General features: G+C 48.7%; 1 protein-coding gene across 2 annotated transcripts; it reads right to left on the bottom strand.

Annotated features, from left to right (window-relative positions):
• Positions 1–12,713: 12,713 nt before the first annotated feature.
• COX4I2 (cytochrome c oxidase subunit 4I2) lies at positions 12,714–22,828 on the bottom strand. Of its 2 annotated transcripts, XM_019645832.1 has the most exons (8): positions 22,125–22,828; positions 20,999–21,816; positions 20,411–20,448; positions 18,901–19,025; positions 17,771–17,852; positions 16,309–16,473; positions 15,376–15,507; positions 12,714–12,977 (listed from the first exon to the last, which is right to left on the bottom strand). In XM_019645832.1, coding segments are annotated over exons 2-8 (681 nt in total). In that variant the 5' UTR covers positions 21,001–21,816; positions 22,125–22,828; the 3' UTR covers positions 12,714–12,840. The 2 variants fall into 2 exon arrangements, with proteins under 2 accessions (XP_019501377.1, XP_019501378.1); XM_019645833.1 differs by lacking the exons at positions 18,901–19,025; positions 20,411–20,448; positions 20,999–21,816; positions 22,125–22,828 and adding an exon at positions 18,162–18,755.
• Positions 22,829–24,835: the final 2,007 nt, after the last annotated feature.

Here is a 24,835-nt window from a genome sequence, read left to right as displayed (position 1 = left end):
CACGACCCCGGTTTGGATCCCACATGAGGGCCAGTGACACTGCGCCCTCTACAGCTAAGATGGTGAACAACAGCTCGACCTGGAGCTGGGCTGCCTGAGTTGCCAGCGACGGCATAGGCTGCAGCCCCTGCTGCAGTGGGCTGCCATAAGCTACCGTGTGTGGCTGGCAGCCAGCATGAGTGGCCGTCTAGAGGCCGGCGACCTATCTGCCGGACCTGGGAAGAGCGCAATGATAATACCAACATGGGCCAGTGAAGACTCGTCCTCCACAACTAGACAGAAGAACAAAAGGACAGGAACTTGTCTGTTCCCCTTTCCCCCATTCCCCACCGCTGTTCCCCTACCCCAATTCCCCAATTAAAAAAAAAAAACCTTTAAAAAAAATAATAATAATTGTGAGTTTCAGAACACGGAATGATGTAAAGCTTTCGTTTTCTTTTTTTTTGGAGGATGATAACCGATTAAAGCTGGGCAGGCTGTGTAACACAAAGGAAGAGAAGGAGGAAGAAGGAAGGAAGGAAGGAAAGGAAAGGAAAGGAAATTCTAGGCTAATTTACTTATAAGCATGCAAGCCAAAGCTCTAAGTATAATATTAACAAAGCAAATCTAACAACATATAAAAAGAATCATACATTATGACCTAGTAGGATTTATTCCAGGTAAACACAATTGACTCAGTATAAGAAATCTTTTGATGTAATTCATTGTATTGAAACACTAACGAAGAAAATCCTTATGGCATTTCAGTAAACATCAAAGTAGTATTTGGTGAAATTTAAAACCTATTCATGATTTTTCAAAAATCTTTTAACAAGTCAAGGGTTGAAAGTTAGCTTTGACTTTTTTACACTCTTCTGAATTCTATAAAAGTTTAAGATAATGATGGTGTGCATTGCTTGTGCAACTTTTAAAAATTAACAAGTCATTCGAAAAAAAACAGTGACTTACATCATGATCAAATTCATTACATAATGTCCAGTTCTCCATTTTTCTGTCTCCACCATCACAGCCTTTGTCATGAGGCAAAAATAACAAAACTTTTTCTTAATATATATAAAATAATAGAAATGAACTCATATGATCTCTCTAAATTTATGTCTTCTTTGATTTTTTAAATAAATATCTATGCACTGATGTTAGAATTTTTGGAATACGAAGTATTAATTCCCTCCTAAATTATTTAAACAATCCCATCTCAGTAGGTTCACACATGAATAATTAGCCTGATTAATTCCATGATAAAGAGCCTTGTGAAATCTTATGGAATTTAAGTGCTCTAACTACAAAGTTTTAACACAACCACTTTAAAATTTGAGGGTCACTTTTTTTTTAAGATTTTTATTGGGGAATTGGTTGGGGAGGGGAACAGTGTTGGGGAATTGGGGAAGGGGAACATTGTGTTTTTCTAGGACCCATCAGCTCCAAGTCAAGTTGTCCTTCAATCTTAGTTGTGGAGGGCGCAAACTCAGCTCCAAATCCAGTAGCAGCTTTCAATCTTAGTTGCAGGTGAGCATCGTTCACCATCCCATGCGGGAGTCGAACCGGCAACCTTGCTCACCATCTCAGCAGCAGCTCAGCTTGGGCACAGCTCATTGGCCCATGTGGGAATCTAACTGGTGACCCTGTTGCTCAGAGCTCGTGCTCTTAACTAACTGAGCCACTCGGCTGGCCCAAGGAATTCATTCTTAAAACCAAGAAAATGGACACAAGGTAAGAAAAGAGTCTTCTGAAAATAAAAATATATAAACAATGTAGTAGCCTAGCCGACAAGATGGTTTGTAAACTTGTTGCTGAGTGGGAAATGAGCAGTCCCCACATCAGTAAGGCTTGGCTCAAATTGCACTGATATCAAAAACAACCCGTCCTCAAGCAAAACAAAACTGCCCTGTCCTATTGCATTGTAAAAATAATAACAATAAACAAAACGAATGGTAAGGCCCTTATCTCTATACCATGTATGCGGTGGAACATCCCTGTGCAGCTGGTTGGCTCTCCCTTTGAGGCACATCAATCTCACCTAGGCCTCCTGCCATGCCCCCTGGGCACCTGGAAAACAAACTCCTCCAGGGGCTCCATGGACTTTGTGGAGGGTGAGTGACCTTCCCAGATGGGTTCCCACGTGCTCTGAGGTCAAGAGGGAAGACCCCAACCTTGACCGTGCTCAGCTCCTCCTGGTGGGGCAGCAGGGGCCAGAGGAGAGACGGGCTAGTGTAGTGGTTAGGAGCAAGACTCTGCAACTAGATGGCCTTGAGTAGCTGGGTGCCCTTGGACAAGTGACTTAACCTCTCTGTGCCTGAGTTTCTTCACCTGTAAAATGGGGATGATAATTAGACCTACCTGATGCAGATTTAATGCAGATTTTATGCTTGTAAAGTACTTAAGAATGGTATCTGGCACCATAAATACTACATACATTTTATCAGGCTATGTTGCCAGAGCCCCTAACGCCTCACCACCAATGCTCTAAGGACCCCTGGGGGGACTAGTTTGGGGGTTCCAAGTGTCCCAAACTCTAACCTTAGTATGGATATCCCCCAAAAGGATTGAGGTGTAAGCAGCTTTGATCCCAGGGCAGTAGAGATAGTGAGGCAGGGAAGGCGAGGAAGCCAGTACAGGGAGCAATGGCGAGTATGTTGCCACTTCAGGCAACGAGGCTCCTTCCCAGGGGATCCTTTGAAAGACCTGTGGAACATTCTAGGGGCAAGAACACAAGGTACTTATCCACCAAATTCCATCCCTCATTGACTGAGGGCTGCTCCTAGGTTATTTCTCCTCAGCGTTTGGCACTTCCTACCTGCCCCATGCTTGGGCCAAGAATAAAGCTATGGCCAAAGAGACAAGGCACCTGTTTCCTTGAATGAGGCCTGTCCACCAAAGCTGCACATGACCTCTGAAGGTAGGCTGAGGGCACATAAATGGGGCACCAAAACATCTGCCACAACTTATAGTACACCAGTTGAGAAACTGCTTGAGGGAGGAACAATTTGGTAGTTCTCAACTTTTGCTAATCCAAACAATGCTGCTGTAAACAACTTCACGTATCCATCATTCTACACACATGGGTGTGTATCCACAAGGAAATTCATAGCAGTAGAATTGCTGGGCCAAAGGGCGTATACATTTGTCATATATATATATTTTTTTTTTTTAAAGATATTTTTTATTGGGGGAATTGGGGGAGGGAACAGCATTGGGGAAGGGGAACAGACAAATTGCTGTCCTTTTGTTCTTCAGTCTAGCTGTGGAGGACACCGCTTCACTGGCCCATGTCAGTATTGTGATCATTGCGCTCTTCCCAGCTGAGGCAGATCTGTTGCAGGCCTTTGGATGGCCACTCACGGTGGCTCACACCGCCAGCCGCTCACGGTAGCTTACGGCAAACCCCGCTGCAGCCTATGCCGTTGCGGGAGACTGACTCACGGCAGCCCAGCTCCAGGTCGAGCTGTTGTTCACCATCTTAGCTGTAGGGGGCAGTGTCACTGGCCCTCATGTGGGATCTGGGGCCCTGCTGTTCAGAGCTGGCGTCCCAAGCCAACGCTTAACCAATGAACCACTTGGCCGGCCCTGCATTTGTCATATTGATGGAGACAGCCAAAACTGGCGGCCTGTGAAACTGCCCGTTTCCTGTACCTTTTTTTTTTTTTTTAACTTTTTATTGGGAAACAGCCATGGTCCTTGGTTACACACTGATTTCATGCTACAATGGCATAGTTGACTCTTTTAAGGAGGGCACAGCTCACAGTGGCCCATGCAGGGATCGAACCGGCAACCTTGGTGTTAGCAGCATGATGCTCCAACCAACTGAGCTAACCGGTCACCCCTGTCTCCTGCACCTTTGCCAACATCTGTGTTAACACTTTTTGATCTTGGTCAATCTGGCTGATTAAAAAATAGTATCTCATACTTTAAAATTTCATTTTCAAAAGTCTAATTGAGGTTGGCATCTTTTAAAAATTTGAAAGCCACCTGTACCCCTAATAAGTTAATGACCAACAAAGGCTGCAAATGATAGCTAGGCAAAGATAGCTAGGCATCAAGTGCTTCCTGGCCAGAGAACACAGCATACCCATGAAATAGTCTTGCCAAAAAGTCAACTCTGAATCGGTAGAGTGCAGACTGGGGAAAAATCCTCAGGACAAATGACCTCGCTTCTGTACTTCCACTTCGGTGAAGATGGAGCAGATGTAATTTTCCTTATTTCTCCTGCTAAGTCAAATGAAAAACCCCAGATGTTGTATATAAAACAAACATAAGAAAATTCTGAAAGGTGGAGAGAAAGCCAATCGACCATGGACCTCAGGACCTGAGGAATGACGTGGTGGTGAGTTCCTTAGGTTTTCTTTCTGCCTCAGAGATCCCAGACTTGGAACTGAAGGTGGAAGTGGCTACCCAAAAGAGCCAATGGGCAAGGAAAAGAAAAAAAAAAAACAGCCCCAACAAAAGCCTGCTCTCTCTAGCTAAAGGATTAGGAAAGGAACAACCTAGCAAGACAGAAAAAATGTTTAGACAATAACAGCTCTAGTCCAGCCAAACACCACTAAAAAAACTATGGCCCCATCCACATCAGCAAAAGCCAAGAGGGGAGCCTAAACTTTCAACCTTAAGATTCAAGGTGACCCGACCCCCCGACAAATGTGGGGTATTGTGAGATAAGGCCAGGAAGCCAGGACTTTCACCTCTGCTGGCCATTATGAGCCCTCTCCCACAGCTCACAATGTTAATGGAGACCACACTGAGAACCTGGAATTCCACCCCCACCTGGCAGTACGAAAGTGGGTAAAGGGACATAAAGGATGGTAAAGTTTCTACATTTCACTCAATCTGGGAAACTGATGACACCAGTAGACTGTGATAAGTTGTGTATATGCAATGTCATACCCACAGCAAACACTAAAAAAGCTATACAAAGAGACACACTCAAAAACACCATAGATACATTAAAATGAGATTCTAAAAAAATATTCAAATAACCCACAGGAAGGCAGAAAAAAGAAAAACAGGGAAATTAATAACAGGGGAAACACACAGAAAAAAATAAAATTGGGAGATATGTCTTAACATATCAATAATTATATTAAGTGTAAGTGTCTAAATATACAAATTAAAAGACAGATATTGATAGTGATTTTTTTTAAACCAAGTATATGGTATCTATAAGAAACTTACTTCAAATATATAGGCAGATTGACATTTACCAAGCACTTAACATATTCTTTCCAAGTGCCTAATAATTATATACCAAGATAGATCATATTCTGGGCCATAAAATAAACCTCAATGAATTTAAAAGAATTGAAATCATACTAAGTGTGTTCTCTGACCACAATGGAATCAAACCAGAAATCAGTAACAGAAAGATAACATAAAAATCTCTAAACATTTGGAAACTAAATAACACATTTCTAAATAATTCATGGGCCAAAGAAGAAGTCTTAAGGGAAATTTAAAAATGCATTGAACTGAATGAAATTAAACTACAACATATCAAAAATTGTGGGCCACAGTTAAAGCAGTGCCGAGAGGAAAATTTATGCAATAAGTGCATACATCACAAAAGATAAAAAGTCTCAACTCAATCATCTAAGCTCCCACCTCAATGACCTAGAAAAAGAACAAAGTAAGCTCAAAGCAAGCAAAAGGAAGAAAATTATAAAGATTAAAGCAGAAATCAGTGAAACTTAAAGACATGTATAGAAATATGATTAAGGTAACTACATAGGTAATTATAGAAGAAGTATTATTGTATTTTTGGTTTGTAACTCTCTTTTTTCCCTACATGATTTAAAATATAAATGCATAAAAAAATTAGAAATCTATGTTAATGGGCACACAATGCATAAAGATATAATTTGTGACAAAGAATCCAAAAGCGGAGGCATGGAGATGTATAGGAGCAGTTTTTGTATGTTATTGAAGCTAAATTGGTATCAATTCAAATTAGATTGTTTTAAATTTAAGATGTTAACTGTAATCCCCATAGTGACCATTAAGAAAATATCTTATGTGAGCGGCCGTCCAATGGCGGGAGAGCGACTGCCTCATCCGGGAAGAGCGCAATGATCACAATACCAACATGGGCCAGTGAAGCTACGTCCTCCACAACTAGACTGAAGAGCAAACGGACAGCAACTTGTCTGTTCCCCTTCCCGGATTCCCCAACCCTGTTCCCCTCCCCAAATGCCCCAATAAAATCTTTATTAAAAAAAAAGAACAGAAGGAAAACGGGAAAGTTCGCAAATATGTGGAAATTAAACAACACACTGTTAAATAAGCAATTAGTCAAAGAAGAAATCAGAAAGGAAATTAGAAAATACTCAGAACGGTGGTGGCGGCGGTGGCTCTGGCACCTCGGAACTGAGTGCAAGTAACAGAATCACCTTGATTTTCAGAGGCTCTTCAGGTTTTCCTCTGTCATTCAGTCTGCAGCCTCAGTCCATTTGAGAAGGAATATTGGTGTTATAGCAGTGGCATTTAATAAGGAACTTGATCCTGTACAGAAACTCTTCGTGGACAAGATTAGAGAATCCAGAACTAAGCGACAGTCATCTGGAGGACCTGTTGACACTGGTCCAGAATATCAGCAAGATTTGGAGAGGGAGCTTTTTTTAAAAAAAGATTTTATTGGGGAATTGGGGGAGGGGACCAGCCAAGTTGTTGTTCTTCAGTCTTCATTGTGGAGGGTGCCAGTCGCCATCTGGCTTCCCGTAGGCAGCTCCTGGCCTCTAGGCTCAAGGTGCTGTGTTCAATCTCAGTTGCGGGTGGGCGTAGCCACCATCCCATGTGGGAGTCGAACCAGCAGCCTTGTTGATAAGAGCACACACTCTATCCACTGAGCCATCCAGGAGGCAGCTCAGCTCAAGGTGCCAAGTTTAGTCTTAGTTGTGGGTGGGTGTAGCCCGCCATCGAACAGGCAATCTTGTTGTTATACCAGCTGAGCCATCCTGCCACCTGTTGGCAGCTCAGCGGCAGCTCGGGTCAGGCACAGCTCACTGGTCCATGTGGGAATCGAACTGGTGACCCTGTTGCTCAGAGCTCGCGCTCTTAACCAACTGAGCCACTCCACAGGCCCTAATGTGTATTAATAGTATTTTGGTTATGTATATTAAAATAGTCCTCATGGTTTAGAGACCTACTGAAATATTTAAGGATGAAATGATTGACACCTGGGATTTATTAAAATAATTCAGGGGCAGGGGTAGGGAAATGAGTGAGCCATGAGTAGATAATTGTGGATGCCGCGAGACACAAAAATGTTTGTTAAATTTTCTGTATGTTTGAACTTTTCCATAAGAAATTTTACGCAGTTTGTTTTGTTTTGTTTTTCTCTAATCTCCATGGTAACGACTTTTGCTCACTTTCTACTGCATTCCTGTTTTTTTTTCTTACTGATTGGTCAGATGGGTTTTTTAAAACACATATTAAGGAAATTCGCCCTTGATCCCTTATACATACAAATACTTTTTAGTTCTTTGAGTTTTGAGTTTGTCCTTTGAGTTTCTCCTTTTTTTTACAGAAAATTATATTACAATAGCTATAATATTATAGATATTTTGACCCAAATGTTTTGACCTCATAGATGTGTTCACCCTAAGACTATTTGACTGAGTTTTCAACCCGATTATTTTTATCAGCAGTACATCAATTCTAATACATCAAGACAGTTTTCTTGAGCAAGCTGCATGAAGACAATTTAATTCCTTGTCAGTAATTTTATGACCAAAGTTAAACTATTTCTAATGTTTCCTGTTTTAAATTTAATTTCACAAAAGTTTTGTTTTTTTAATGACAATCACTTGGTGTCATGGAGTAAATGCCACCATGAAAATTTAATTCTTCTCTCAGTCATTTTTAGTCCATATCTGATTTCACTGGTTTCCTGCCATTATGCATTGTCTACTATGTCCATTATCTCTAATTGGTCCAATTTTTTTTCAGGTCAAATTTGATTATCTAAATGTCAAAACTTTATTCTCTGTTTGAATTTTAGTCAATATCCAATTTAATAACGTGGTCAGTTTTCGTTTCTGTCAATTTGATTTTGTGTCAGTTATTTTTACACATCTGTGGTAGGTTGTATTCTTTGCTCACAATTCTGCCTTCCCTCCCCATGCACGCTATATGCATTCTGCTGGAGGACATTTTTCTACCCATCAATGTTGGGCTTGACTGTGAATGGCAGCCTATATTTTCCAAAGATGACCACAACAAAAGTTCCCATCTCATATTCATCTCCCATCTTATGTTGTGACTTTGCTGTCATCCCCCTCCCACTCCGAATCAAGCCTATGTCCTCTCCTTTTGAAACAGGGTAGACCTCTGTGAGTGCCTTTGCCAACCAGGTTTGGCAGAAGTGATGCTATGTGTCTTCTGAGGCTAGATTATAAAGATGCAATACACTTCTCTCTTATTCTCTTGGAACCCACCCACCATGCTCTGAAGGAGCCCAAACTAGCCCACACAGAGAGACCACCTGGGGTGCCACCAAGAAGTGTGTTCCTGTTGACAGCTCCAGCTGAAGTCCCAGCTGACAGCCAGCATCAAACCACCAGATGTGTGAGTGAAGACACCTCCAGAAGATTTTGGCCACAGACTTTGAATATTTCCAGATTAAACCCCAGACATTCTAGAGGAGAGGCAAGCAGTTCCCAATGTTCCCTGCCTGATTCCTGACCTGTAGAATTGGTAGGCGTAATACAATGGTTGTTTTAAGCCTCTAAGTTTTGGTGTGGTTTGTAATGCACCAATAGTAACCGGAACACCATGGGACTTGCTTTGGCCCGTGGAATGTGGAGCTGGTTGCGTGTGTGCTAGTTCTGAGCCTTGGCTTTTTTTTTTTTTTTAGAAATTTTATTGAGAAACTGTGTTTTTCCAGGACCCATCAGCTCCAAGTCAAGTAGTTGTCTTCAGTCTAGTTGTAGAGGGCGCAGCTCCGTGGCCCATGTGGGAATCGAAATGGCAGCCTTGGTGTTATGAGCCTGCGCTCTAACCACCTGAGCTAACCAGCCGCCCCTGAGTCTGGGCTTTAAAAGCATGTGTACCCACTGTCACTCTGCCCCTCAGGAGAACATGCCCTAGGTGCCTGCTGCTCCCAGAACAAGGAAACACATGGAATATTCCTTGACCCAGCTGTTATGGGCTGAAATGTGTCCCCTGCAAATTCGCATGTTGAAGTCCTAATCCCTAATCCCTCAGAATGTGATAGTATTTGAAGATAAAGCCTTTAAAGAGGTGATGAAGTTAAAAGGAGGTCATTTGGGAAGGCCCTAACCCACTCTGACTGGTGTCCTTATAAGCAGAGGAAATCTGGACACACAATGAGATGCTAAGGATACGAACACACACAGAGGAAAGACACAGAGGAGGACACAGCAAAAAGGCAGCTACCTACAAGCCAAGGAGAGAGACCTCAGAAGAAACCAATCCTGCCAACACCTGATCTTGGACCTCTAACCTCCAAAATTGTGAGAAAAAACATTTCTGTTTCTTTTTTTTTTTATTTTATTGGAGAACAGCCATGGTCACTGGTTTCACATTGCTTTCATGCTACAATGACATAGTTGACTCTTTCAAAGAGGGTGCAGCTCACAGTGGCCCATGTGGGGATCGAACCGGCAACCTTGGCGTTATCAGCACCATGCTCTAACCCATTGAGCTAACCGGTCATCTCCACATTTCTGTTTCTTAAGCCACCAAGTCTGTGGTATGTGTTATGGCCGCCCTAGCAAACCAAAATACCAACCCACAGTCCGGAACTAAACCGGCAGCTCCCAGCAGAGCCTCCGCCAACCCACAGGCCCATGAAAGATAAAAATAAATGCTCAAAGTTGTAAGCTGCCAAGCTTTGGGATTGTTCGTTACACAGCATTCTTGTAGGGAAAAATTGACTTAGTACAACATCTGATTTTTCCCTGGGCCAATTTTGATAATTTTCTTTGTTACTCACAACATGATTCCTTAGCAATTTATTAATCTAAACAAATTCTACTGCCTGCATATTTCAACATTTTTAGTTATGTTGCAACTGCTCCTGCTGCTGGCAAAGCATCAGTGTCTGGGTCAAAACATACTACTAAACATCCCCGTCATTCTTATTCCATTAGCTTCTGGCTGGCTATGGCCTTGCCAGTCCCTCTGAACAGACTGGGAAACCTGGAGGGCAGGGCTCCTGTATGCTTTCCAGCATCTCTCATGCTAAAGAGGTGGTTAATAAATGCATCCCCCATGCCAGACAGAGCCTGGGACCAAGGCAGCTGCCTGTCTCAGATAAACATTAAATGGATGTTCAAGGCTCTCCATACTCTAACGCCAACATACAACCTCAGCTCCATCTTTCTCTGTTTCTGCAGACTTGTCTCTTCGATAGAAGCAGCAAAGACTCCAAGACCCTGTGTGAGTATCCTACTTTCCCATCTCCCCTTGTCCATCTCTTCTTTCTCCTCTGACAGCCCCTTGGCATTCTTTATTTACTCTGACATGCCACGTGGTCCTCACTACCACAGGGCCTTTGCACATGCTGTCTCTGCCTTTCACCTAGTTTATACCCTGTCATCCTTCATGTCTCAAGTCTGAGGACATTTCCTCTGGGAAGCCCTTCCTGACTTCTCTAGATTAGGTCAGTTCCCCCCGTTGGCCAGTCCAAGTACCATGTACCTCCTCTTCTTAACACTCATTTGTGCTATAATTTATTAGGGTGACCATTTAATTAATGTCTGTGTTCCTATTCCAGACCTTCAGGTTCACGAGGACTGAAATAAGGTCTCATTCACTGTCTCCAGAGCCTGATACCTAGTTGGTACTCTCTAAATATTTGTTGATTGAATGAGTATTGTTGTCTCAGCTGCTCCCTTGGCATCTAGGGTGTCCATGGAGGTGTGTTGCTCAAATTTTTCTCCAAGAGAACCTGCTATGGTTCTGCTGCAGCATTTGTGCTGAGGCCACGGTCCCCCTAGGCTGCTCCTAACCAACGACTGAGCACAGTGGGTTCTAGAGATGGGTCAATATTGCCCAACACAGGACTCCTCTAACGGGCATATTTTGCCCTGGGGTTCCCCACTGATCTGGCCAAGACTTTCTCAGAGGTGCTATTTCAGTTATCAATGTATTCCCTCTCAGCTCCAAATTCACCCCTTAGTGCCTGCTCAACGATAATGAACTAGTCTCAGCATGGTCTCCTTTACAGTGAGATGCTAAACGTTGCCAGCAGAGGGTGCTATGGGGACATTTCAGGAGTAAAGAAGACTCATCTTTCCGGCTCTGGTGTGAGTGAGTGAGGGGGGAGGGAGTTTTCGCTCCCGCTATGTGGTAGGTCAGCAGCAATGTGAGGACATCAGATGGTGACCTGCCTCAACCATGAGCCCAGTGTTCACAGTCTATCAGCAACCTCGCAGCCCCCAGGCCTGGAGACCATCTTCCTGCCACCCTCCTAATACAGCTACCACACCCTCTCGGCCTCACATCTGCAAAGATGCCCCACCCACCAGCCTCGGCCCCCCTGGGCCTCTTGAAGACTTCTAACCTTGTTGTCCCGTGACTATGGACCAGCTGTGGCCCAGGCAACCCAGCAAAGTTTTCTGCCATCCAGTGGGCTTCACCCACACCTCCTCCAACGAGGTTTGAACCCCAGCGTGGGGAAGGCACCCCTCTTCCAAATGTATCCTTCTTTAAGCATGCTCCCTAGGATACCCTTTAAAGTCATCTTTACATCTCTACAGTTACTCTTTTGTGTAAACTTAGTAACTCTTTATATTAAACAGCCCCTGTTAAATTATTATGTGATTCCTGTTTCCTGGTTGGACTCAGATACAGTATACTGAAGTCAGAGGCTCTTCCCACCCAATCCTCCTGCCTTCCCTCTCTCCTTTATCTCTCAGAGGCATAACCCCTAACATATCCCCTCACATCTTTAATCCTTTCTTGGCATTTGTTTCTCAGAGGAGGCAGGCTGAAGTGACTTCCCATCACACTTAGAATAAAATCCCATGACGCCCTAATTATCTGCTTTCCGCCCCAAGACTAACCCTCTCCCCCAACACACACCTTCCTACTACCCTCCAAGTAATTCTACTCCAGTCACTCACTATGGCCTCCTTGAAGTTCCACAAACATATTGTACAAACCAGAATCCCACCCAGGGTCTTTGCAGCTGCAGCTCTCTCTCTCTCTGATACAAGGCTTGTTCCCTTGTTCCATTCAGACTTTTTCTCAAATGCCTCCTCCTAAGCGGTCTTTACCTACCACCCCCAATTGCCTGATTGCCTTTTAGCTGTCTCTTTTCCTGCTTTGTTTCTTATTAGCAATTATCACCATTTCACATACTATATATTATACTTATTCACTTTTCTGTCTCTGCCTCCCACCTCCCCCACCCCCACCCCGCCCCTTTCCCTAAGGAAATGTCTCTTCCGTGAGGCCAGAGACTGTCTGCCCTGTTCACTGACATATCCGCAGGGCCTGGAGTGGTACCTGGCACACAATTGATACTCAATAAGTATTTGTTAATTGACTGAAGAAAGGAGTGTCTTGGCCAGTCTCTTTCTTGCCTTTCCTAATTTCACCTGTCCTTTAAGACTCAGCCCGAGCCCCTACTCCTCCAGGAAGCCCTCTCTAACAAGCCAGGCTCTGAGCCCCTGGCAAGTGGCTTATTCTTGCCCCTCGCCTACCAAACTGCCTAATTTTAGGTATAATGTAGGCTTCATAGCAGGTAAAGATTGAGGTGAAGCTTAAAGACCGAAGAGAACAGGCCAGCTTTATTGGGGTTGAGGAGAGGGGACGGGGGTGCACCATAAGCTCTGGGCCAGGGTGGAGCTGCCGGAAGAGCAGCCTGGGGTGCAGGATGCAATGTCACTTCTTCCACTCCTTCTTCTCATAATCCCACCGGGAGGCCAGGCCTTGCACGGGGTTGCCCTTCATATCCAGGATGCGCTGGAGCTGCTGGGCCTTCCACTCATCCGTCAGGGTGATGGGCTTCTTCGGGAACACTGCAGGGAAGGCATGGGGTAGGGACAGGGGCAGCTCAGGACCCTATCAGGCCTGCCCTCTCCCGCTGAGAAGGGTCTCCGGTCACAGGATTAGCGTGTTCTGCACTGAGGGGCTCCCTCTACCCTGCCCATTGCCCCCTCCAGGCTCCCTCCTAAAGCTTCATTCCAGGGACCTCCGCGTTCTGGTCCCAGCCCTGCATTAGTGTCGCTGTGGGAACGGGGCCAAGGTCCTTCCTCTTTCTGAGCCTCAGTTTCCTCACCTATTCTGTGGCCCAATGGTAACAAACAGGTGAGCACAGGTTTGAAGTTAGCCCTGGATCCAAATCCCAGTTCCACCACTTCCTTGTTGTGTGACCTTGAACAAGTCACTTTATCTCTCTGAGCCTCAGTTTCCTTACCTGTCGAAAATAGGTCCTATCCGCTAGGGTTGAGATTGAAGGAGTTAGTATTTATAAAGCAACTGACACAATGTGGGACAGATATTAAGCCCCTAATACATGGTAGCTACTATAATTATAATTACTGAGTTTGGTCCCACTTATAGGGAAGGGTCCAGGATGAGGTAGTTTCTTTTGCTTCCTGAGAGGATTGAGAGTAGGAGATAGGGTAGGGGTGTTCACTTTAAAAATCTGGGGAGGGCAATACGTAACCCCAAGGCTGAAGCACTCACAGAGGCGTTTTAGGTGCCTTCATGTGTGGATCAGCGGAGGCATAGGGACTGGAGCACCCAACACTGCTCACATCTTACTTCCTGGTCCATCTGCCCCTGAGACTGACAGCCTGCCTGACCTCTGTCCCTAGTACTTTCTGTCCCAGTGGGCGGGCAAGAAAAAAAAAGGCCTTTCTGGGCACCTATGAGTACCAAACATTGAGCTAGTCTAGAATTTTCCCCAAAGGCTATCTCATTTCATCCTCATACAGGGTAAGAATTTCCATCACACTTTTACAGAAAAAAAAAACAAGAGGTGAGGCCACAAGAGGTGAAGTCAAGTGAAGCTGTTGGTCCAGGGACCACACTTTGAGAATCACTCTTCTGTAGTATTAACTCATCAGCTGGGTATGTGAACACCCAGGTTCCCTTGTGGCTAAACATAGTTATGTGACCGTTTCTAGCCAATAGAATGTGAGCAGAAGTGGTGTGTACAACTTCTGGATCTTAAAGAGATGCGTGTCCTCCCTTTCCCTCCTCTTGTATGAAATGTAGACTCTATGGCTAGAGCTAGAGCAGCCATCTTGTATATCAAGAAGGAAGCTGCAGGCTAAGGCTGGCAGAGCAACAAGACACAAGGAAAGGCTGGCCGAGTGGCTCAGTTGGTTAAGAGCTCACTCAAGAGTGCGAGCTCTGGGCCGGCCGAGTGGCGCGATGGTTAAGAACTGGCTTGGGACGCCAGAGGGCCCCGGTTCGGATCCCACATATGAGGGCCAGTGACACTGCCCTCCACAGCTAAGATGCTGAACAACAGCTCAACCTGGAGCTAGGCAGCCGTGAGTCGCCGGCGACGGCGTAGGCTGCAGCCCCTGTGGCAGTGGGTTGCCATGGGCTGCCGTGTGTAGCCAGCAGCCAGCGTGAGCGGCCAGCAGCCGGCGTGAGCGGCCAGCAGCCGCAGTGAGCGGCCGTCCAGAAGCCGGCGACTGATCTGCCTCGCCCGGGAAGAGCGCAATGATGGTGCCAACTTGGGCCAGTGAAGCAACGTCCTCAACAACTAGACTGAAGAACAAAAAACGACAGCAACTTGTCTGTTCCCCTTCCCCCAATTCCCCAGCACTGTTCCCATCCCCCCAATTCCCCAATAAAAATCTTAAAAAAAAAAAAAAAAAAAAAAGAGTGCGAGCTCTGAGCAACAGGGTCGCCGGTTCCATTCAGGGCCCGGCTGAGCTGCCGCTGAGCTGCCAAAAGGTGGCAGGATGGCTCACTTAAAAAAAAAAAAAAAAGACACAAGGAGCCTGACTTTGTAGAGTCCCCATACTCCCCCTGGCTTTTTTTGTGAGAGAGGAACAAAATCTCTATCTTGTTTAAGCTCTTGTATGTTAGGGACTCTTTGTTACAGCAGCTGAAAAAACATACTGAAAAAATTCATGGTGAGTAACAGCAATCAATAGCACCACCATTCATGACTATGTGCCAGCCAGTGGCCTACAGCTCTCTCTCATGAAAACCTTACAAGAGCCCTGAGATGCGGACACTCTTATTCCCATATTCCAGATGAGAGAACTGAGGCCCAGAGAGGTAGAGTCCCTACCTTCCCACCTGGTAGCCATGTTCTGCCCTTCACCCTATACCTCTTTGAAAGACTTTTCAAAACTCTTCAGATGAGTAGCAGCATAGTTCCCTTGGTTGGTGGCTGTAGCCACAAGGGCATAGCCCAGGGCTACAGCCAGGTGAGGTGTTGCAACCTACCATAGACCCGCTGCCACCAAATCAGCAGAGCTGTGAATCCACAGAAGAAGAAGACACAGCCCATCACTGTCTTCCACTCATTGGAGCGATGGTTCATCTCCGCAAAGGTCTCATGGAACTGGAGCCGGTACACTGAAGACAGGTAGGAAGTGGGCAAGCAGGGGCCTCAGGTGCAGCCTTTCCAAGGACCCTGGGCCAACTCTCGGTCTCAGGGATCTCTAGCCTCCCCGTCCCTGCAACAGATGCTGTCCATTCGGCAAATTCTTATTGAGCATCTACTGTATGCAAAGTATGGCCAGGAGCTGGTGCTGAAGCTACAAATATCAGAGTCAGCCCAGGGACTTCTGGTGGGCAAGACATAGGGTCACACATCCCTCCTGCTTCCCAGGGTCAGGCCTCTGCTCCCCCACCCACCTCACCTGCCTCTCTCTATTCTGTCCCCTCACACCACTCAGTGATGCCAGGACCCTCCATGCTCTCCTGCTCCCATAGCCTTCCCCATGCTGCTCCCATTGTGTAGCAGCACACTCTTCCCACCATTCAAGGCCAACTGGAATGTGCCCTCCTCTGGAAGGCCCTCCAGGATTCCATCTCTCTCCTTCAGGTCCTCACAGCCTTTTGAACACACTTCACCCTAGCCACATACCCTGTATTACCTGGGTTTGTGCCAGTTCCCTCACTGGACTCCAAGTACCCTGATGGCAGGAACCATCTGGGCGATTCACTCCTGTAACCCCAGCATCACCTAGCATTAGGCTGTGCATGAGTAGTTGAGTGAATAAAAGAATGAATGAACAAATGAATGAACCTCCCCACTCAGGTATGCATTCAGGTGGGGGGGGGGTCTCTCTGCCCACTGCTCCCTGACAGGCCCTTCTTTGCAAAATCACTCCCAGCCCACTCCCCGCCCCCGAGCCCCACCCTGAGACCTACAGGCCACCTTCTCGGCGTGGCTCAGCTGGGTCCAGCTGCCCTTCTCCTTTTCCTTCAGGGCCCGCTGCTCTGCGTTGAGCTCTGTGCAGAAGGGCTCGTCCGGCATGGGGTAGGAGCGCTGGGCATGGTAGTTGGTGTAGGGGGGCATCTTCTCCTTGCTGGGGGCTGTTGGCACAAGGGAGGAGCTCAGTTCAGGCTTCCCCTGGGACATCCCAGCACTAACAATGGAGAAGGCTGCATTTATTGAGCACTTACTGTGTGCCAGGAGCCATTCTAAGGCCTTCAGGTGAGCTAACACATTTACTCCACATCACTCTGAGCCAGGTGATGCTGTTATCTCCATTCCACAGATGAAGAAACTGAGCAGCTAAGTGACTTGCTGAAATTCACAAAGCAAGGACCAGGGCCAGGGCTGCAATTCAGACCCTGTGGCTTCAAATCCCAAGTTCTCTGGGAATATTTGAGGTGAGGAGGGCATGTGAGGCAGAGGTAATGAGTGGGCAAAGGCTCAGTGAAATGAATCTGAGAGGACAGATGTAAACTACTCTGTAAACGATAGGGGTCAAGAGCATGGCTTTTGAGTCAGCTGGGTTTGAACCCCAGTTCCTCCCCACCCTAGCTCCCACTGACCCCTTTACCGCATTGTGCTTGAATGCCATGGCACACAGTAAATGCTTCATAAACTATACTGATAAAGAGAGAGGTTGGTTTACTTCTATTCCTGGACATTTCCCCTGATGGCTAAGCCCTCAAGGGCTCTGTGTGGGTGTCTAGAACAAAGCTAAGTACTAGGAGGGTCTCAATAAAACTTCTGTTTATTGTCACCAGAGATGCCCACAAGGAGGGTACTGGTATCACCTTACCAGGATAGCACTGGAACTGCTTTGTGCAAGGAATCCTGGCTCTTTTAATATCTAGGTCTCTGGGCCTTGTTTGTTCACCTGAGAAATGGAGATAATAACAGCATCCACCGCACACGGTTGTTGTGAAGTCTAAATGTGTTAATCTGTGTAAAATGTTTATCACAGCTTGGGGTACATGGTAAGAGCTCAATAAATGTTATCTGTTATTATTCTCCTGAGAGTCAGGAAGGCCCTTCTGCTATCTGGCTGAAGTCTCTCCTGCTTTAGGCCTTTTGCGTCTGACTAGCACTGACACCAGGGTCCAGAAAAGAGATCCAAGTTTCTGTCATTTCCCTCTACCTCAGAACACAAAGGCCTGAGGGGCCTGAGGTTTTGGAATCAGGCCCTGAGGAAGCTTGGATGGAGGGGGCTGCTGTCTGCTCACCCTTTGAGAGCTATTTCCTGGAGGAATGTGGCCCAGGACCAAGGAGTAAAGATTGTGGGAAACGTTTTTTGGGGTAGGCCCAGGGCAGCATGGAAGGGACGAGGGGCAGCCTGCAGACAGGACTCCTGGACCTAGCTTTGGAGTTTGGCGACGGAGAAGGGAGACCACGTCTTACCAGTGTCTCCTGGGCTGTGTATCCCTCGTATTCCAAGTCTTCCTTTCCTCAGCACCAAACTCCAGGCAGCTCTGAAAAACATCTTTGGGGTGGGGGGTGGGGTGGATGAGTCCTGTGCCCACACTGTGCTATGTCCCTATCCCTCAGGGCCCAGAGAGAGAAACCATTTTCACAGGTGTGGTGGTGGTGGGATTCCAGAATTTCAAGGTCACCCTCGGGCCCCTAACCCTTCTAATTTTGTCGAATTTCCCTATGGGGGTAGATGGGGGGCCTAGACATGTGGAACCCTCTCCTAGGACCTCCCTGCACCATCTAAGAAGTGGGAAGGGGCCAAATTCTTAAGGCAGAGTCTGAACAGTTTGGGGCTGGGGGCCTGGGCTCTGCTTCCTACCCCAGCTCAGCCTGGCCAGGTTGGGAAACCTCCCTCAGCTGTTTGGCTCCCCAGAGGAAACAGGGTGGGAGTCCACATAAGGAGGGAGCAGGGCCTGGGGCTACCTCCCTTCCCTACAGGGCCATCTGCCACGGTTTCTGCCAGATGGTCTGGCCCCCACCCCTTTCCCCCTAATTGGCTGCCTACGTGCACAGTGCTCAGAGAGCTTGCTCTGCTGGATCTAGTGGGGGAGGGGGACAGGATGAGCCCAACCCCCACGGGTCTCAGGGTCTGGCATCCCATGGGGGTGGGGAGGACTTTAGAGGAGGACAAGGACCAAACTAGGTCAGAGGGAGGAAGAGGAACACACATCTGGGGAGAGGAAAGAGGTATCCCATTTCGGGAAAGAGAAAGGGTCCCCCACATCTGGGGAGAGGGGCACCCAATAGTTAGGGAGGGCATATACCATAGGTGATAAGTGGAGAGGGGCTCCCACATCTGGGAAGGAATGGCTCCCCATCACGTATAAGTGAGTGAGAGACCTGCATATAGGGAGAGGGAAGGAGTAATCTACATTTGGGGAAAAAGTTGGCGCCCCATTTGCGGACAGAGAATAATTCCCCAGGAGTCCTCAACTCTGAGCTACCAGAATCGCACACACATATCCCAGCCCCCCATGGCAAGGACTACACGGGCCGGAGTTTAAGCCTCATCCCCCACCCGCCCCTGCGAGAGAAGCGGGGCTCTCCCACCCACTTACCTCGCGGCTCTGCTGCAGCGAGAGAAACCAGGGTCCGCCAACCGAGCAACAGAAAATGGGCTGCAGAGACTGGAGCGCTGGCGCCTGCCCCAGGGCCCGCCCCACAGCCTTTCCTAGGGCCGCCCCTGCGTGGGAACGTCTTGCCTCTGAGGGGCGTGGGAGCGCCCAGCCCACGTCCCTGGGGGCGCCCAGCCCACAGCCTGGAGAGAGGGACTGCAGAGCGACTTCCGCCCACGAGGAGACCCCCAGCTAACTGGGCCCTGGGACACAACTGGCTGGGTGTCCTGGGCTAGCGCAGCCCTCTGAGTTGGGTGGTTCCAGGAGCTGGATCTTCCTGCCTCAACACCTTTGCTCACTGCTGTTCCTTCCATCTGGAACGCTCTTAGGGCCTTTGTAGACCCAAGTCTTGCCAACTTTCCAGCCCAGACCCAAAGGCTCCTACTCCAGGAAGCTCACAAGCACTAGAATCTGGAAGCTGGCCTGTGGTGTACTACCTCACTCCCACATCCTCATAGCCAATGACAGGTGGAAAAATCGTCCCTGTGGCGTTCAAATCATAGCTGTGGGCCTTCAACAAAATGGTCTACCCTCTCTGAGTTCCTGTTTTCTTTTCTATAAAAGGGAGCTAATGATAGTTCTTACCTCACATGGCTGTTGTAAAGATTAAATAAGTCAATAGAAAAGCATCAGGCACATTTATTCAAGAATTATTTATTAAGACCTGTTACAGCTGGCATTTATTGAGTGTGTATTGTTTATCTGGTTAAATGTTTGGGGATATAGAGCCAAACAAAACCAAACATAATCTCTGCCCTTATAGGGCTTACAATAAATTCCAAGCATGGAGAAAGGCCTGGGCAAGGGTCCAGGGGCAGAAAAACACAGGTATGTTCAAAGAACAAAGAGAGGCCATTTTGGCCAGCATGTAATGGACAAAGGGGAGAGCTGGAGTGGGTTTGGACCACCAAGCAGGGCCTCATAGGTGATGTGGTTAAATGGAACAGAGCATGAGTTCAGTAAATGTGGCCTGGCATTGTTAGAATACTGATGGTGGACTGATGGGTGAAGGCTGTGGGTCCTTGCTGTGGCCCCCTGCTGTGGCCTGGAGCTAAAGCTTTCTAGGTCTCCCAGCTCTGGGCCCATGAGGTATGCCCGGTGCCCACCCACTGATCAGGGTTTCGTTAGCCCAGTGAGGCCATTAGGGACCCACTCCAGACAGTGTCTGGAGGGAAGGGTTTAGTCCCTAAGGGGCAGATGAACCTGGAAGTGGAGGGACTCAGGGAAAGGTGCTAGAGACACCCTAGAGTGGGCAAGATGGATGTCACCTCCATTCTGGACTTCAGCAGCAACAGACACAAAGCCAGTGAGAAAGCAGTGCAGGAACCTCCTGGATCTCCAAGAGACCCTAGCTTCCAGGACTAGCCATGGTTACTTCTGGGAGCTGTTCCTCCCCCTTCCACATGACCAAGGGAATTCCAGATTTGAGAGATCCCCAAGAGGATCACTTTACCTCTTGGATGCTGACCAGAGTGTCCTGAAGAGTTGGCCCTATGGACAGAGGACAAGGGAAGACCCTCCTTCAGGCAAACTGGAAAGAGCATGCCTTGAATCTTTTCAGACTTTTTCACGGGCAGGCGGACCACTGGACTGAGTGGCTAATGTGTAGGTTATACGGCTGCCTCACTGGTGGCCAAATGGTGCCATTTCTGGGCCTCAGTTTCCCCATCCCTCAGGGGGCTTCCCAAGGGAAGGCATTTGGGGATTGTAACTCTCTGTTCTGCCCTGCCCTCTCCCACCCCCGCCTCTGTGGGAACTCCAGGCCCCAGATGTGGGGCGATGCTATGATAGGGAACATCTGTTGGGGATGAGGGAGATAGGTTGGAGGCTGGCCTCCAAGGCTTCAGGTTGACATAGGGCAATACTTCTGCCTGTGGGGCAGTGTGGAGCAGGGTCTGGAGGTCCTAAACCTGGGAATAGTCAGACTCTCCCATAAGGCAGGTCTCTCAGGGGTCCTGGGACAACGAAGCACCTTGGTGGGCATAGAGGGGAGGGGGCTCCGGATAGGGTATTACAGGTCATTCACCATGATGGGCCCTACATGTGAGTGCAGGCTGAGATTGTAGAAACAGCAGGAATAGGAGGTGAGAGAGATCTGTCCCTTTTCCGTTGGCTCTGCGTCTTCAAACCCCCGGCTCTGACTCACTTGATTAGATAGATCCAGGGAGTCCTAGAGATTCTGCCCAGACATAAAGACCTAAGTCAGGCCTCAGCATCCTGCGTGTATTTACGACTCCTCCCAACCCCTATTCAGGCTTCACGCAGAACCCACCTCGGGGCCGCCAGCCCAGGGGGGATACCGAGGAAGACCTAGACCTTATGCAAGACCTGAAGGCGAAAGTAGGAACAGGTGTTGGACAAAGTGTCACGGACCTTTAGCCCCCAACCCCTCCCGAGACCCGGGAGCCGGCTGAACTTGGGGAGGAGGTCTAGAATTGGAGGGGCGGGGCCAATAAGTACAGGGGCGGGTCCAAAGATGGAGGGTAGTGGGAGTCAGGGAAAGGGGTTCGAAGAAAGGTAGGACTGGGCGGGGCTTATCCTTTGGGTGGAGACTGCAGTGTAAGGGCGGGGCTAGGGTAAAGTAGGGAAACGAGGCACTAAGGGGGTGGGGCCAGTTGGGTGGAAGGCGGGCCAGTGAATAGAGGGGGCGTGGTCAGGATCTAGGGCGAGACCATCCATCCCCCCAGCAGGAATTCTGGCTGACACGCGGACTCTGCCGAGGCGCTGACTCCGGAATCCTGAGGCCTGTGGAGCAACAGGCAGCGCCAGCATGAGGATGCCCAGGCAGCAGCTCAGGCTCGGAGATCGTCGTGCGAAGACCCGCAGCTCCATGGGCCAGTCCAGAAAGCGCTTATGCAACTGTGAACAGGCAGGCCGGGTCAGAACCAGCGCGGAACCAGGGCTGCCACGGGGACGGACGCTAATGGCAGGTTTCCCGGCCCTGGGAACGATCCTGTAGCGCGATCAGGGGTAGGTGAACGCCCTGGGCTGGATTTCGCTGGGACAGGACGGGAATGCTGGCCTGGAAGATGGAAAACTCTTTCCGGCGGGTCTAATCTTTGTGTACCGCCCCCACCCCGGGACAGACGCCCTCAGAGGAGGCAGCAGGGCTGAGGGAGGGGTCCGGCTGGTGGCAGCCCGGGCAGCGACGTCGACCCTTCCCTTACCTGGGGCACGAAATTGAGCGAAGCTCGGAGTGTTCAGCGGGAAGCGGAATTCCTTGCAGAGTTGCAGGGGCGATGTTTAGGGACGACCTCTCTTGGCTGTCACTCTTGGCCCCTTAGCTCCTCCCTCGAGGCGTCAATCCTCTCGCCTCACCCACAAGGGGCCCTTATTCTAGGTGCCACCTACCTTGTCACTCCTAGTACGTCACCTACGTCCCGCGTCTCCTCCCTCCTTCCCCGGCTTCGAGCTACAGTCATCCTCCGCCGCCCCTAAGACAGTCATTGTTCCCCCTTCCCGCGGGGTTCCACCTCATAGTCCAGCGCTCCGCCATCTCCAGTCCCGTCAGTTATCTCTGGCCCCCCTCCACCGCTGGCCTCGCCCCTACCCTGAAAGATTCCTCCTCAGTCGCTCAGCCCGGGTCCACCCCTTGCCCTGTCAGTCACTCCGGCATGGCCTTCACAAGCCACTAAACCTTCGTCCTGTCCCCAGCCTTGCTCTTTCGGTCATCTGTGGTGCCGCCCCGCACGGCGACCGCCTCCTCTGCTCAGCCCTCCCCTAATCGTCATCCAAGCCTGGCTCCAGTTTGCCAGCTAACGTCCTAGCCGCGCCCCTGTCATTCATTCAAGACCCGCCGCGGCAGATCGGTCCCGAGGTCCTGCCTTATCCATCACTCCTCTCGGGCCCATGCCAGTCCGGCCCGGACTGACACGCAGGCCCCGCTCTGCTTGTCACACGGGCCCCACCCTCTCGGGCCCGCTCAGGTACCGCCCTTACCACGCGGTCCGTGAGGATGCAGGTGGGAATTCCCACGTAGAAGGCGACCGCCGCGGTGGAGGAGGCGATGGCGTCCCCCAGGCAGGGGCAGAACCGTGCGGCCTGCACACTCTGACCGCGGGAAGGGCGCGGAGCCGTCGGATGGATAGCTGAGCTCGCCACGAGTGAGGAGAAGGGGCATGGTGATGAGGGTTTCGTCAGAACTCGCTGCAGCGAAATTCCGAGATCTGGTCCTGAGGCCTGAGGCCTCATCACCACCACCTCCTCTGGGCAGATGTATACAAATGACCCCCTAGCTAATATCAGGGACCCTGAAGCTTGGCCTCTAGGAGGCCCATCTCTAGGGTTCTAGTCCCAGCTCCATCCTCTGCTGGTTTCAGTCCCTACCCCATCTTCCCACCCACCCCGATTACCCCATAACCTCGGCTTCCTGGTCTCTATATTGTCTGTCACACCCAAGCTCTGCTTAAGGGCTGTGAGGGTGAAGTGATGGTCTGAGCAGGGATTTTCCAAGAGGTGCCCACAACAGTGGTAAATCAGCTAAGCTATAGGTGGGGTATCACTCTGAGGTCCAGCCCAGTGCTCTGCTCTGACCAGCAGCATCACCACCAGGGGGTAGTCCAATTTGACAAAGGCTTCAGGCAGTGGGATCCTGAGGGTGCAGGGGGTGAAATCAGCCCTGGGATAGGCACTGCCCCCTTCAGATTATGCCCTGGGGCTCCTCACCTGGAATGGCCTGCAGCTTCTGCTCCAGGTCTTCCAGAACCTTCTGCATCACAGGCCAAACCGGGGATGCACAGTACAGGATGTGAGGGACCTTGGCCAAGCTCCCAGGCTGGGCCCTTCTCTTCTCTTTTCTCCCAACTGGCTTATGAGCCTGGAGCTATGCCCCCTGGATGTGGCTCAGTAAGTTTATCAGTAATTGTGGCCTTAACAATATCTCTAGTTTCACATGCTCTTTCTATAATATGACCTTGACACTCTTACCATAGAAGGGTGGGATCTATGTCCCCATTTCTTGAACGTGAGTGTACCTTTGTGACAGCCTTAAACATAGAACATGGTGAAAGTGATGCTATGTGACCTCCAAAGCTAGATCATAAAAATGCCACGTACTCTCTTGGGACAGTCTCTCTTAGAACCCAGCCACCATGCTGTGAGGAAACCAAACTAGCCTGTGTGGAGAGAGCCCATGGAAAGGTCATATGTGGTGTTCTGGCTGCCACCCTAGCTGAAGTGCCAGCCTCCAGCCAGCCTCAACTTCTAGACACATACATCTCCAGATGATCCCAGTCACTAGCCTTCAAGTCCCCCTCTGCTATCAAGTCTTCCCAGCTAAGGCCCCAGACATTGTGGAACAGAGACAGGTCATCCTTGCTGTGCCCTTTATGAATTCTTGACCCATGGACTCCGTCAGCATCAGACAGATGTTTTATACACTAAGATTTCACTAAGATTGCAGCAATAGTAACTGGAACGGCAATATAATGTTTTTTTATTGGGGATTATTGGGGAACAGTGTGTTTCTCCAGGACCCATCAGCTCCAAGTCAAGTAGTTGTTTCAGTCTGGTTGTGGAGGATGCACCTTAGTGGCCCATGTGAGAATCGAACCAGCAGCCTTGGTGTTATGAGCACTGCACCCTGCGCTCTAACCACCTGAACCAGCTGGCCATCCCTCAAATGTTATTTTGATTTCAATTTACCTGACTCCTCATTTGACTCAGTTATTTCAGAACTTGGGCAAGAAAGAAGGTGTTAGGTATTAACACCCAAAACCCCACCACTGTCCTTCAAATTTCAGCCCAGATATCCTCTCAGAGACTTTCACTGAACCCTATGGAAAGTGCCCTTCCTAATCAAGTCTAAATTTATTTTCTTCCCAGCACTTTTCATTTTCCAAAATTACACACATGGAAACCCACATATCAAGTCTTCTTT

This window comes from Hipposideros armiger, unplaced genomic scaffold (genome assembly GCF_001890085.2).
Source record: "Hipposideros armiger isolate ML-2016 unplaced genomic scaffold, ASM189008v1 scaffold_94, whole genome shotgun sequence".
NCBI lineage: Eukaryota > Metazoa > Chordata > Mammalia > Chiroptera > Hipposideridae > Hipposideros > Hipposideros armiger.
Note: the sequence above shows the minus strand (reverse complement) of the source record. Positions and strands in the feature narration are given on the sequence as shown.

Bases quoted from the DNA above. Each gene is read 5' to 3' on its own strand.
- COX4I2 (XM_019645832.1), bottom strand. The intron at 17,853-18,900 runs GTAAGTGGGTGG...CCCACCCCAAAG, and splicing joins CGCTGCAGCAGAGCCGCGAG to ATGTTTTTCAGAGCTGCCTG. The intron at 16,474-17,770 runs GTAAGACGTGGT...TTGTGCCAACAG, and splicing joins ACACAGCCCAGGAGACACTG to CCCCCAGCAAGGAGAAGATG.